The sequence below is a fragment of the Mesitornis unicolor genome, unplaced genomic scaffold, assembly GCF_000695765.1.
Source record: "Mesitornis unicolor isolate BGI_N332 unplaced genomic scaffold, ASM69576v1 scaffold26872, whole genome shotgun sequence".
Classification (NCBI taxonomy): Eukaryota; Metazoa; Chordata; class Aves; order Mesitornithiformes; family Mesitornithidae; genus Mesitornis; species Mesitornis unicolor.
The window spans coordinates 6971-20977 of NW_010167600.1; the positions used below are offsets into that span (position 1 = coordinate 6971).

Here is a 14007-nt window from a genome sequence, read left to right on the forward strand (position 1 = left end):
CTTGTGCATTTACATCGCATACCTGCTTGTTTTCAAGTAAGGCCTAAGGACAAGTGCTTTCATTTCAGTCAGCCTACAAAGCAAGCTTATTCCTTTGGTTTTGTATTTCCCAAGGTTGATTTTGTAAAATGGAGCTTATTGAATTTTAAAGAGTGGATTATGGTAGAAATATTTTTAAAAGTCTATTTAAAATTAAAGGGCAGCTAGGTATGAGCAGCCTTGTTCTATGTAGCAGATTTTAAGCTGTAATGTGAGGCCATAAAGCAAAGATAAAAATTAGGAACTATGAATCAGCCAGCTCCATTATGCTGCTTCATAACTGGAGGTTAAAAATCCCACAGCAGACCTGACAAATTCTATATTGCTACCTCAAGAATTAGAGCAGGGAAATCACGTCTAACCAGTCTGGCTTTGAACACACCCTGAAGTATTCTGGATTCTCACAGGCAAACTGCACTGGAGCTTTGGGAATACCTGAAGAAGGCATCCGGTAGTACAGAAACAAAACTGTAACAAACTCTTCCATGCTTCAGGAGTTACCTGCACAGGTCATGCTTCTCTCTCTCCAATATTCCCTTTCACATTTACTTACACTCTTCTGCTGTTCCTTCCCTTGTTCACCTCTCAGGAATCTTCTACTCACTTTTGTTTTATTGCAAATGCTCTTACAAAAATGCAGCAAATGAAAAAAAGTCTCTTCACTGCCTTCTTTTCCCAATACTTTTTGAACCTAATTAGGAGTCTAAGAGAAGGTGAAAAATAGTTGCATAACTGATAAAAATGAGCTTCACAGTTAATGGCCATATTTCAGGTACAGGTCTATCGCTGAAGTGCTAACTCTCCTAAATCAGTAGGCCAGTTCAAAAGTAAATCACTCGATCAAAACCTGGAAGAGAGAAAAAAGCTGATTCACACTTGAAGGTGTGTGAAGACAGGAGAAAAAAAAATCCAGTTCGGCACTGAAAATAACTGTCAGAATTGTTTAACATACATTATAATTTCTAGTCCTTTGAATTTCAGATTAGGTCATGAAACGTAAAGAAATTTACTTCAGCTGTGCTAAAGACTGCATTTAGTATTTCGACTGTATCCTGCTCATAAATGAAGAAGAGTTGTATGAACGACAGGTTTCTTATCCTCCATACTAGTGGATATATAGTGGAAGTACCTACCCTCCCAGTATCTTGTATATCAGGAATGAAGTATAGTTGAACCCTTACCAAATACATGAGTCCACTGACTTCAATTAATTCGGCCCATTAACACAAGCTATAACTTTGTTTAAAAAGCCACTTGTGTTATTTCATTCTCCAAGCCTGCAAATAAACTCTGGATTTTGGTGGATGAATTTTAGGAAGCCTAATGCTTAATCCTTGACTCTATCTAGTGCTGTATCACTGCTGTAGTAGGGACTGACGTTATGCTCTCATAAAACACAACTGTAGAGCACACACTAGCAACAGAGAAAAGGCCAAAACAATTTTGGTCTGCATAAACATTTTGTACAGCACCTGGTTTAGCTGCAGCTACACACAGCAAGTCAGAAGTATCACCTTATTCCCAAACCAAAGAGGAACACTTCATAGGAATAACAGTAACCAGCAATACTTGGATGCAGAGAAGACAAAAAGGTTAAAAGCATCAAAGAAAAAAAACCTTCTCAACATTGACCAAACAGGAAACACATCTAACACATAGAAAATTAGATTCCAGGCCTTAGCTGTTTCTTAATTATCTTATAGTAAATCCACAACTTCTATACTTGTTTTGTATGGGTCTTCTAGGTATAGTACAGGAGCCAGCTCAGTATTAACTTACAGAGCAGAAAACACCACCCTTCAGTGGCCTCTTCCAGCATTTGGTGTGCCTTGCCATCTTCAACTCTTGTGGGCACTTGGAATGGGAATAAGCATCTAGCTAAGACGAAGGGACTTTGGTATAAGGTCTCGTTTAATTTCAAGATCTATTCCAACAGAACTTCTGCTATGGTTTTCCTCCTCATCAGCTTCTGTATTTTATTTTGTGAAATCTGTATTGACCAGGTGCATGATACCAATCAGATACAGTAAGAGGACAACTGCAATTTCCAAACTCTATTATTAGAGACCAGCACATACGCCATGTCCAGACAGATGAGAGGGGATACCATAAAAGTGGTAAGGAAAGGCATTAAAACCAGTTACAGGTGTACTTACAAGACCATGAACTTGCAGTTGCATTTCTTAACCTGAAAGGAAATTGGTCTGCTTATGAAATTCAAAATGCACACCTACTTACAGCAGTACATAGGATAGTCACAAGCTGTTCAAAGGACAGATGCTATTCTCAGCTGTCCTTCAAGCAGGCATGCTGCATTTTCTTTAGCGAATAAATGCAATTTGGTTTTGCCCAAAGTATGAAGTAAGGAGTTTGAGTCTTTTTTCTGGAAAATATTAAACCTAAATAAAATCTGAACTTACCCTTCTAGCAAGCTACTAGAGCTCTAGAAATAAAAGGAAACATTGGAAGATTTTAGGAGGTGCTGAAACATTTGTTTTGAAGTTTTATTACAAAAATATATTTGCAAACATACAAAATTTTGGATGAAAAAATGCTCATTCTTAAACATTTATGCAATAACTTAATAACTGCAAACATACATAGGTGCTATACAATTCATACCATACCAAAAACGTTAATGATGCAGTATCTACATTTATTGACTTAAAATTGCTCTCATTCTCGGTTTCCAGAAATCTTTCCTGAAGCCCCCCTTCCCTATAGTTTTCATACTGAAAAAAACCATGCAAATAGGTATAACTGGTGCATCCACAAAAGTGATAAAACTCAGGAATTACTGAAAGCACGTAAGGTACATTAAAAACCCTAACTAACCATATGCCCATACAATGAATAGATAAAAAAATAAATACACCACCAAATTAGAGATACTGCAATTTTTCCAACTTGAAGTGAAAGGAAGATATTGCATCTTAACATTCTCATAACATTGCCAGACAAAACTGAGGTGATACATATTGCACACAGTCCTCCTGTTAAGGTATGTTGTAAAAAGCAACCCAAATACCTGGCAAAAAGGTGGCTGGTTTGTTTAGAATTATTTTAATAAACAAAAAGTCCCAAATTAAAGTTTGTTTTAAAAACTATTTCAGAAATTGTATCAGTGACTACACATGGCATAATGTGTTTCAGAAACCTACCAAAACAAAGCAATTAGAAATGCAAGCAAAAATGAGATACAGCCAGCAGCGAGTGTTTAAATATTCTAGAGTATTTATACACAGAATTCAATATTTTATATGAAATCAAGATGAATCACTTAATCTTCTTTAACCTTTACTCAATCATTCTGCAAATCCTGTTTAATTTGGAAAGATATACTGCTTTTAAGTTAATAGCTGTTAGGCACCTTTCATATAAACTTTGCATTATTAAATAACAGCAGATAAAGTCTAACTACAGAACTGAGAATTGTGATTCTCCTGGACAATTTAGCAGCTGTAGGTTTTAAAACTGACTTTGATTAGGTTTGAATTTGTGGGTTTTTTTGTTTGGTTTTTCTTTTTTTTCTTTTTTTTCTTTTTCTACAGTGACTTAGCGCTAGCCACAAAACATGTGCTTATATAATAAAATTAACTTGGGAAGTACAGCCTAAACTGAAAACCTCTTGTCAGAACTAACAGGTAAAATCCCACTAAGCCAGCAGGTTTAAAAAAAATGACAAAAACAAACACTTGAAAATGGTCACAATAATTTCCTGTGTTCGCCCATGGTAACTTGTTACACACTTGCTATCCCTACATGTGGCTAACATGAATCAAGCACTTCGACAAGCTGCTAATTTTAGATTTATAAAAAAATGTATAAGAATCAGGGAAAAAAGTTGTTAAATAATACAGTCCACATTATAAAAATAAATCTAAATTTTACACTGTAGTTGAGCTTGTTTCACAATGCAACTGTTCATCAAAGAAATGTCTCTGTTAAACCCACTACCCTGGCACTCATCATAAATCACAGACTAACTCTGCAGTGTACTGGATGACACCTTGGTTGGTTCCAGTGGCTGCTGGACACATGGAGAGAGGGCAGATAAAAGATGCGCAGGTGTTCAAGATGAACAAGTTTGCTTGTTGTAAAAGTGTCTGCCCAGTAACTACGATTTCAACTCCGTTTCTCTTCCAATTAATTTTGAAAGTTGAAGGGGTGGGGAAAAAGTAAACCAATAATGTATTTCTAGTAGTACACTATGAAACCAAAGTAAATTAAGGATCTGCCAACTGCTTCTGGGGGTTCCTGGACATCTGGAAACAAGTTGAGGGTATCTGAAGTACAGCCAGACTCTTATAACAGCACTGCTACTCTAAACAGTATTACTTTTGTCAACTGTATACGACTGAAGAACTCAAAAACTCCCTCCTATCATTTCTACAGATCTTTGGATGTGACTGTAAATACAAAGAGTACAAATACGCACTATCAGCTTCCAATACTTCTGGTTTTTTTAACTTCCTTTGAAGAAAATGGAAGCTGTCCATACGCAGAGTGAAGTCATGGAATTCATCTTTGCTAAATCCAGATAAAAAGCAGCTCTCTATTTGGTTTAGGCTATCCATTTCTGTTTAGAGGAACTGCTCATTGGTTTGACCTCTTAGTGAAAGTTTTTCTAAAAAAATCCAACAAAACAAGATAGTTTAGACCTTAGATCTAATTTAAATCTCATTTTTATGTGCATATGTAGCATTATAACTATAATTTATATAGGAAGCTCTTATCTTCCTTAACGAGACAGTTTATATTGCAGAGCCAATATATTTCTTCATGAATGTGCATGACATTAGTATCTTTCCCTGAACTTGCACATTTTTCTTACAAAATACTATATATTTTAACTGGAAACACTGAACTCAAAGGCTGAGAAGAGCTTTTCAGAAGGCAGGTAGCGCTAAACAAAATGTTTTCCACTAAAAAGCTACGAAAAAAATAAAATAGATAAAATACATAAAAATGTAAATATTTGTCATATCTAAAACATACTGATTTGTGAACTGATCACAGTTAAAGCTCAATTACTAGTTTCCAAAGAAATGACCATGCACCTTGACTATGTCAACATTAACTAATCCTTAGGATATATACACATACATATTGTTGTAAGGAGCCAAACAATTTTTTTCTTCATATTTCAATAGTGCTTCAGGGAAAAGAAAGAAGCAGTGCATCATTAACTCACTACAGATTATCTTTTTACTCAAGTAAACTGAAACTTTTCTACTGGAAAAGCGTCCTTTAAAACTACTATTGCTGGACAAAGTTGCGACCTGAAGTCTTAATTCGCTTTGCATGCCTTCATGAAATAAATACAAGCCATGGGTAAACCAACAGAGCAGCATAAGAAACTATAATTAGAAATCTTCTGATTTCAAATGGGAAAGTATCCAGTTAAATTCTTACATCAGTGAATTACTAAATCACGTATGAGAAGCAGTAACATTTCAATTAGATAAACTTCAGACTATGAAGTGTGCACTAACAATGTGGGGAGAGGGCAACAGAAGTAAAGCATGCACTTGTTCCCCATCTGCATAGTTTTCAACACCGCAGTTCCAACGCAACTGAGGAATGAAAGACAACTATGATATGGTCCATCATTAAGCTAAAAGGGAAACAAAGTATTTAAATTATCTAAAACACTGCTGAACAGGAAGTGGGTCTTCCAGTGGTGGTCTCCCAACTATAAATTTAATTAAAAGAACTTCAACATGGAACAGAACTACTCTGTTGCTTGAAAATAAAAATTCAATCACTGAGAATTTTGCATATTTCAAATTTTGCCTTTTTAGAGAAAGTGGCCTTACTCACTTGGATAGATGTTTAATGTCAGTGACGTAGAAGAAAATAAGATTAATGGAATATTTAAGAGATGACTTCATGTGCATACGGTTGAGACTGTCAATCTATCAAGGAAATTGCATTTTTAAACCTTTTGTAAAAGGCTTAGCTCCAAAGGCCTGGCTTCCAGATCCATTCCTTCCCCACACCTGCCAACTTAATCACAAGACATTTCGCTGTCCTCTTCCTCAGTCCTTCAAACTGGAACTAGGTTCCCACAACTGAATGTTGTTCCGGTGTGCTATAGTGTACTGTACTACGTATTTGCTGGTTTAAATACTACTGAGTCTGTAATCCTTGAACAGAGAATACAGCCAGGAATGAAAGCCAGGTCAAACACTTGCACATTCACTTAATGCTCATGAAAACTCAAATGCAACTTAAGTACCCTCCCCAATAAAAACAAAGGTTTGCTGGTGATGATCACAGTGAAAACCTAGATCACTTCTGAGAATATTACTTTTAAAAGTATTTAAGGAATAAGTCTTTCCTAGCAGGTTCAAATTCAAGACGTTGAAAACTAAATATTCTTTTACAAAAATACTAGTTTTATAGATGAGGCATAATTGTTTGTAAAACGGATATATTTTAAGTGGATTTAGCTAAAATTATAGCTTAATGTTGTCTGTATTCTTGGTTAGAACTTGCAAGTAGACTTCATGAATAGTGCTGAGAAAACGGGAATCATTCTGCAGGAAAAAAAACACATTAGAAACATTAATAAAAAGATGCAAAAAAAGAGTTTACTTTAATGCCATTGAAGCTGTGCATTAGTTGTGCATTGTTGCATAAGTTGTGCAGTTGGGCAACATACAGACTTTGACCATGAAGTTGGTAAGGCAGCTAAAGAGATCGCTAAGCACACTGGATGCTCAAACACACAAACAGAACAGGTATCACTAGGTCAGCCTTGGCCACACAATTTCACTTCGCTCCAGAGTCCAAACCTTAGTCTCAGACACAGAGAATTCCATCCTGTGTACAGGCTCCCAAATAAAATCTGCACGAGTGTCAGAAGTAATGTTACTTCTGTCTGTCAGAGCAGCCTGAAAGGGACTACAGTGTGTAATACAAGAACTCTCATGTCGAAGCATAACTACGAAGTGAATTAGTTTAATCTATAGACAACATTTAGTGATATATCTTGAGTCCAATGCCTTCAAACGGCAAGTTTACAGAACTGCTATCTAATCAACTAGCTTGAGTATGTAATATTCATTTTTACAAGATCTGCACAGCAAATTTGGTATCTTGCTTGGAGTGCTGTGCAGGTACTTCCATGCTGCACAGTGCGCCTATTTTGGTCTTCATTCAGCTCTCTCTCTATATAGAGAAGACTGGAGACAAATATTCCAATCAGCTCCCTGAAGTCACCACAGTGATGTTCTTCAGACTACTGGGTGAGAATCAGTGTGCTACGTCTCTACTGAGAGCAAGACTTCTGGCAGTTAGGCTCGGCTGCAAGACTTATGAGCACTCTGGTTTAAACCTTTAAAAGGAAAAAAAACCATACACACCAATATGCAAAAAGGTTCTGCAAAAAGGAACATCATGGATAAATTAGGCAATCTAGCTAATGATGGGATCGTGTAGTGGCCCTTTTTTCTTAACAACTTTATCAATAACTTTTTAAAAGTTATTTTTAGACTTGCATTTTGGGTGTAAACTCCACTAACGTCAGCATGGAGTGGCCAAAAAAATCCTGAGTTAACAAAGAAGAGTTTATTATTCATGGCGACTTCACCATAACATTAGAGGTCAAAATTACCTCAATGCATGGCCACTCCCAACATCACATATTTAATTCAACTGAACTTTTTAGTCCTTAGAAATAGCAGAAATAGAACTTTGCAATTTCCATTTCAAAGACGTACTTCAGTTAAAGATCAGGAACAGTTCTAAGGGACTGGAAACAGGAAAGCTTTCCTTGGGAATGCAGGAACACTTCAAAAACAACAAAACCAACCCCTACATCCCCATTCCAGGGCTTATACTACTGCAGCTTTATCTTTGTCCACAAATTAAAATGGATGTGAAAGGACACATCCAATGTAGAGTTCTGTCCTTTTAAGTCCTTCATCTCCCAGTGAAAATGACCAAGCTGTTCCATACACTGTATGGTCTATGTGTATAGTGTGGAACGACCCATCCCTTCCAAAAGAGAGGAAAAACTTTTGCAATCTTTCAGGTCAAAAGAAGTTATAGGGGTACAGAATTTCTCGGCACTGGCTACTGCATTTGGAACCCCATCCCTCAGAAATTGAGCTCTGTAAAGACAGGACCTTTATTAGATGTATCAGTGCTTCCTGAAGCTGAGACCTACTGAGAACAGTAGGAGGTACAGTCTGAATTTCTGCTGTTCCGAGCGTTAAAGGCGAAGAAGAACTGGCTTTATTCTCCACTTCAGTAGCTTTTGTAGCTGACTGCTGAAAAACACTGGGAGACAAGAGGACTGAAGGCATTACTGTAGTTGTGGCTGTAACAAACTGCAGAGGTGCAACCTGTAAAAGAACAGAAAACCAATAAGCACCATTGTCCAATATGAATGAATGCTGTTATAAAGGCTGGAGAGATGAGCATTAAAAAAGTAGGTTGTAGCCACTATTATTCAGCTAGATATTACTGAATAGCTGCTCTTAATGAAGAAATATCTGCCTATAAAGATTAGTATCAGTAGTAATTCTCATTTTAAAAGCTGAAGACAGTAACAGTCTTCAATATTCTTGTATGCAGACTGCTTCCTCCTCATGTGGTTGCTGCCTTCCAGAATTTTTGAAACATAACACACAGAATAAAAGATGAGCTTTTCACCAGTGTAATCAGAGTAGCCTGCAGTTGTTTTGTAAATTACTGTTTTCCTTAGTATTTTACAGAAAAGCTAGTCCTACTTCCCACCACTCCTGCTTCTATCACGTCCAACAAATAATTTGAAGTAAAGTATCTCAGATATTTAAAATGATTGAGGAACTAAAATTAAAGCACTGGAGTATGTTGAAATATTCCAAGTACATTTTCCCTTGGAGGAAGGGGGATGGGAGCATTCTGAGGACCATCTTTTCACCTCATTCTTCCACAGCTCTGTGTCCATTTCATTACAGAAAGCCACACACTGCCTTTACCATTTTTCCTTTTAAACAAATTGCAAATGAATAGGACTATTATATTTGCATAATGTGGACGTGAATAAATATCAGCTTTGACATCTCCTGATAACTGCAATTACTATTCAGTATGATAATCTACATCTTCCTCAGGCCTCCAGAATGATCAACACGGTGAAAACAGACAAGCCAACCTCACTCAAAAGAAAGCAAGACTAAATGTGATATGTAAAGATATTTGATACATCAGCAGAAAGTGTTCCTGCTGGATAATCAAAAAATCTTCTGAAGAAAAAACCTGCAAAGCCATCTAAAGTTAACGGCTGTATAATTAAATCAACAACAGTAGAACTAGCAAATTGATTTTGTTATAGTGAAAACTGTGAAGACTTAGGGTGGGACTTTGGCTGAACACGTCTAAACCAACAAATGCAGTTTACCACACAACATGCACACATTTCTTAACATTCCAAAATCCATGTAAAATGCTTTTATTTAAATAATCATTTACTATCTGTATCACTAACAGACCGTATAGCTTGTCTCAGAGCAGGCCAGTAGCTAAAGCAGCATTTTACCTTAAGCAGGACCATTTTTACTGCCTTCAGAATCAGACATGGGCCTGCTACTTGAAAAAGGAGGGGGTGGGTAAAGGAAAATTAGAATTAAATTACAGATGGCATCCTGAAAAGAACACATAACAAAAAGGTAACTAAAAACAATTCTTGAAGACTTGACTATTACTGGTTATTTTCTGAACTGCAACCTGAAATTTTACATTAACATTATTTTGAACCGTTATTCAAAGGTAGTTCTAATAATGTTAAATCTGTATTTAGTTCACTAAAACTTGCTATCAGAAAGTTTTGCAGTAACGGATGCTTGTTTTTCTTCCTCGATCTTCCATTTTTTTTGGTTGGTATCTTTTTCACAGAACACAGGTATCTCAGGAAACCTGACAGAGACAGCAAGGCAAGGATTGCATTTTTTGCCTCTAGGGTACTTAAGGTTGGGCTAAGGCTAATAGACCCTATTGCAGTCTTATAGCATTAGTACTGCTTGCTTACAAGATTAAAAAAAAACAGTTCAGATGGTGCAAACTTAATGCAAAACTGCAAATCCAAAAACGTATTCTCATTTTCACATTAGCACCAACAATAAGAGGTGCTGTACAACAAGAAGGTGTACTCACTCACAGCAGTTGACAGAAACTCCCCTTTCTTTCAGTACAGCTTGTTCCTGCTTCATAACCACACTTTAAATATGGTCAACAGGCAATGACTATTCAAGATACCAACTGTTTACCACAGTTTTACACACAGAATCACAGACTGTCAGGAGTTGGAAGGGACCTCAAAAGCTCATCCAGTCCAACCCCTGCCAGAGCAGGATCACCAGACCAGGGCACACAGGAACACGGCCAGGCGGGTTTTGAATGTCTGCAGAGAAGGAGACTCCACAACCTCTCTGGGCAGCCTGGGCCATGCTCTGGCACCCTCACAGTGAAAATGTTTTTCCTCATGTTCAGATTGAACCTCCTGTTCTCCAGCTTGCTCCCATTGCCCCTTGTCCTGGCATTGGACATCACAGAGCAGAGCCTGGCTCAGAAGAGCCTGGCTCCTTCCTCCTGACACTCGCCCTTTACAAATTTATAACCATGAATGAGGCCACCTCTCAGTCTCCTCTGCTCCAAGCTAAAGAGCCCCAGCTCCCTCAGCCGCTCCTCAGAAGGGAGATGCTCCACTCCCTCAGTCATCTTTGTGGCTCTGCTGGACTCTTTCAAGCAATTCCCTGTCCTTGAACTGAGGGGCCCACACACCTTTTTTTGTTTTTCTACGTCCAGAAAACCAACAATTAGCAGAAGTATTTATTTACTTACTTGACTTGCTTTAGACAAATTCTTTGGCTGTGGAAATACCTCTGATTCCTTGTTTTGTTGTACAGTCTAAGTCAAAAAAGAAAGCACAATTGATGAGTTAGCATCCACAGCTCAATTTCCAGTGCTAGGTTTCTGTTTTTATAAAAACGCAAAAATGTAAATTTCAACAGATTTCAGATGGAATTTGATCCATTTTGTAAAACTGATATAATCAACAGGAAGCTGGAAAAAGAGGAAAGATTTGAATTTCTGTTTTTTTGCTTTCAGTATTAGAGCAAACCTGTAAAGCCATAACAAAACACTTCTGAAGAAAGGCTACTACAGCTGAAAATAAAAATCTAAACATTAAAACACAGACAGGAAGCAAAACATATGCTACCAAATGAAGAGTTCAGTACCTTGCAACCAGTCTGGTAAATTGCCAGGAAGGTTCAATTCAGTATTATTTTTCCTAGGAGTTTGATCTAATCCCCTCCACAAAAATTAAATGCTGCTTCCTGCTAGAATTTCGGAAGTATTTTATATCTCTAGAAACAGCAACCAGATATTTCTTTAGTCAGATTTCAATGCTATAATAAAAAAGTATTCTAAAATATTAGAAAACACAATAAAAGGCATGGAGATAAGGTGCTTTAGCAAATTTCTGTGGCATTCTTCTAAAGGCTCGTTGTGGCCATTTGGAACACCTCTTGGCCACACAGAACAGGAAAAAGCCCTGCGCGACAGACTGTACTTTGCTTGAACTGCAATGAAAAGCACTCTGGGAATTGATAGTCCTTAACAACAAAAATAAAATTAGCTTTATGAAGTGGTAGCAAGCACAAGATCAAATTCTCAAAGTTTAATTACACAAGAGTTAAGAAGTCCTTTGCTAGTTTGAGAGTACATTGGACTATGGAGAATTTTGTCTAACGAAAATGTGTACATGCATTGGAAACAGTGGAAGGAAAAAAATGGTGTAAGACTGGCATATGAAGAGCTAATTCCCAAGGCTGTCAGGCAGATGTTGAATAACTGCAGTCAAGGGCAGTTAGGGATAAACCAAGCCAGCTTTTCTAAATGCTCAAACGTGTCACAATCCTCAGACAAATCCGTACCAAGGTTTTGTAGTACACTAAAGAAAAATACTGCTCAGAATGTACAGCTCTACAATACCAGAACAAGGTAACTGCTCAATGCAATGCTTGGACCTGCTCCTCCCTCTGCAAAATACATCACTCCAAACATCCCAAAAAGGTGATCGCTAGTAAAATAATCCTAGCAAGCAGCAGTCACAGACTTCTCGAGAATTTTCAAGAACAGCAGTAGATTAGAAAGAAGGTCATTAGAAAGACAGCACAGTGAAAACATTCCCATTTCTTAAACATTAAGACAGGGATAACTCTTTTGAGGACAGAAAAGCAACACTTGAATAACAGAGGGTATTATAAAATAACACTTAAGAGAAGTTACAGGCTAAAGAGTGGACCTTTTTATTAGAACTCTCTGATAAGTCATTGCCACGTTCATAGCAAAGAGTAGCAGCTGACCAAGACAGGGCTACCAAAGGACTTACTAAAATCCAGTGGCAAGCACTGGACAATAATGGGCATTGGGAAATTCATGCAGATGCAGCTGTAAGTAGCTTTGTTCGGTGTTTTTTATTCTTGCATTATCAATATACCTAAGAGGCAAGAAGACATGATCAAACACTGGCTTAGTCTACACGAATGTAAATAAAATAAAATAATAATGCAACAAAACAAAGATAACTCTTTGGATATTCTCAGAGGTGGGCACTACAGAAAGTTGCTCCTTTTGGAGAAAAAAGAAATCCAATAACTGAAACTCATTGATGTCTTTACTACGGAGGTAGTCAATTACACAGCAGAGCAAGACCAACTGACAGAAAATAAAGCCACACGCTTTAACCTAACAGACTCCCGGTGATATTTGCACCTAGCCTCTCTAAACAAATGTATTTACTGCTTTGGCTTGTATTAAGGCATAGAGAATAGATTCTCCCCCAAGAAAGAAGTTTAAGAGGTCCTTTGTAAGCGATACTAGGACAAAACACACCAAGGCAGTCAATTAGACAAAACTCATCAGTTTATGATCCATTTCACTAAATAGCTAAGAGTATCTCAATGTATCCCACAGATATTCCCAGCAGAAGGTGGTCAAAACTGAAGGAGTACAAAACATCCAAAGCAAATTTTAGCAGAAACAGGAAATCGTTAAATTTCGTACTTCAAAGAAGGCACAGGCTAGACTTCCAGAGCATCAACTCTCGTAACACTAACCAGTCTGTAACCTTCTGTCCCTTCTCAGATCATCAGTTCTTAGCAGTATTTTTCTGACACAAAGTACAGATGAATTCTTTAGGACTTATTTCATCCCCCAGCAGCACCAGCTTGAAAAGCCTCCTCCTCTACAGACAGGTCTGTCACTGATAGCAGATGCTAATGATATAAAACTGACGGAATTAGATTTCTAAGGCAGCAATTCAATCAGTATCACATAGTAGAAGTCCTTAACTATTTTAAAAGGCTACTGTATGGCAGCACAATTTCCAAGGGAAAATACATGTAGTCCAAAAACAGTCTAAGGCTTCATGCATATAAAAACCCACAGAATACCTGAAGGGGAGAGATTATCTTGCTGTTCAAGGCTGATGGCTTACTGTGAGATTCTTTGAAGCTTTCTGGTGTTGCAAGCTGGCCAACCGAGGCAGAGATGTTTGGTGTTAAGGAAGTCTTAGTGAGAGACTGCTGTTGCATTTGGTCATGCTGTGGGGTCAACCTGAGCTTCTGGAGAAGATCAACACTTGTGTGGGATGTATTTGAGACAGTTCCTGTATTTGTTGATGTCAAGGGTGCTATAAGCTGGCTTTGGCCAGCCATTAGGTTTTGTGGAGCATGGTTCACTTCAGATGGCGGCTGATTCACTAGTGGGGATATCTGCTTGGCAGCTTGCTGCATAACTTGCATTATACTGTTGCTTTGTTTTAGGCCAGGAAGCATCTGAGCAGGGGCAGCTTCCACTGTCAAGGCTGAATTAAGAACAGGGCTTAAACAAACTGAATAGCTTGAAACATTTTTTACATCAGGCTGGGAAACTGAAGGTGGAGGTATTAGCATAGGTGGTAAACATTCC

The 14007-nt window shown here is 37.7% G+C and overlaps 1 protein-coding gene across 1 annotated transcript in view; it reads right to left on the bottom strand.

The window, feature by feature from the left end:
- Window positions 1-6500: 6500 nt before the first annotated feature.
- The window catches only part of DCP1A (decapping mRNA 1A), a gene marked incomplete at its 5' end in the record, with an annotated part of 32845 nt that continues 25338 nt past the window's right edge, over window positions 6501-14007 (bottom strand). Inside the window, 4 exon segments of the mRNA XM_010178750.1 lie at window positions 6501-6581; window positions 8175-8393; window positions 10873-10938; window positions 13491-14007. The exon segment at window positions 13491-14007 is cut by the window's right edge and continues 14 nt beyond it. Of these exon segments, the coding sequence (XP_010177052.1) occupies window positions 6501-6581; window positions 8175-8393; window positions 10873-10938; window positions 13491-14007 (883 nt within the window).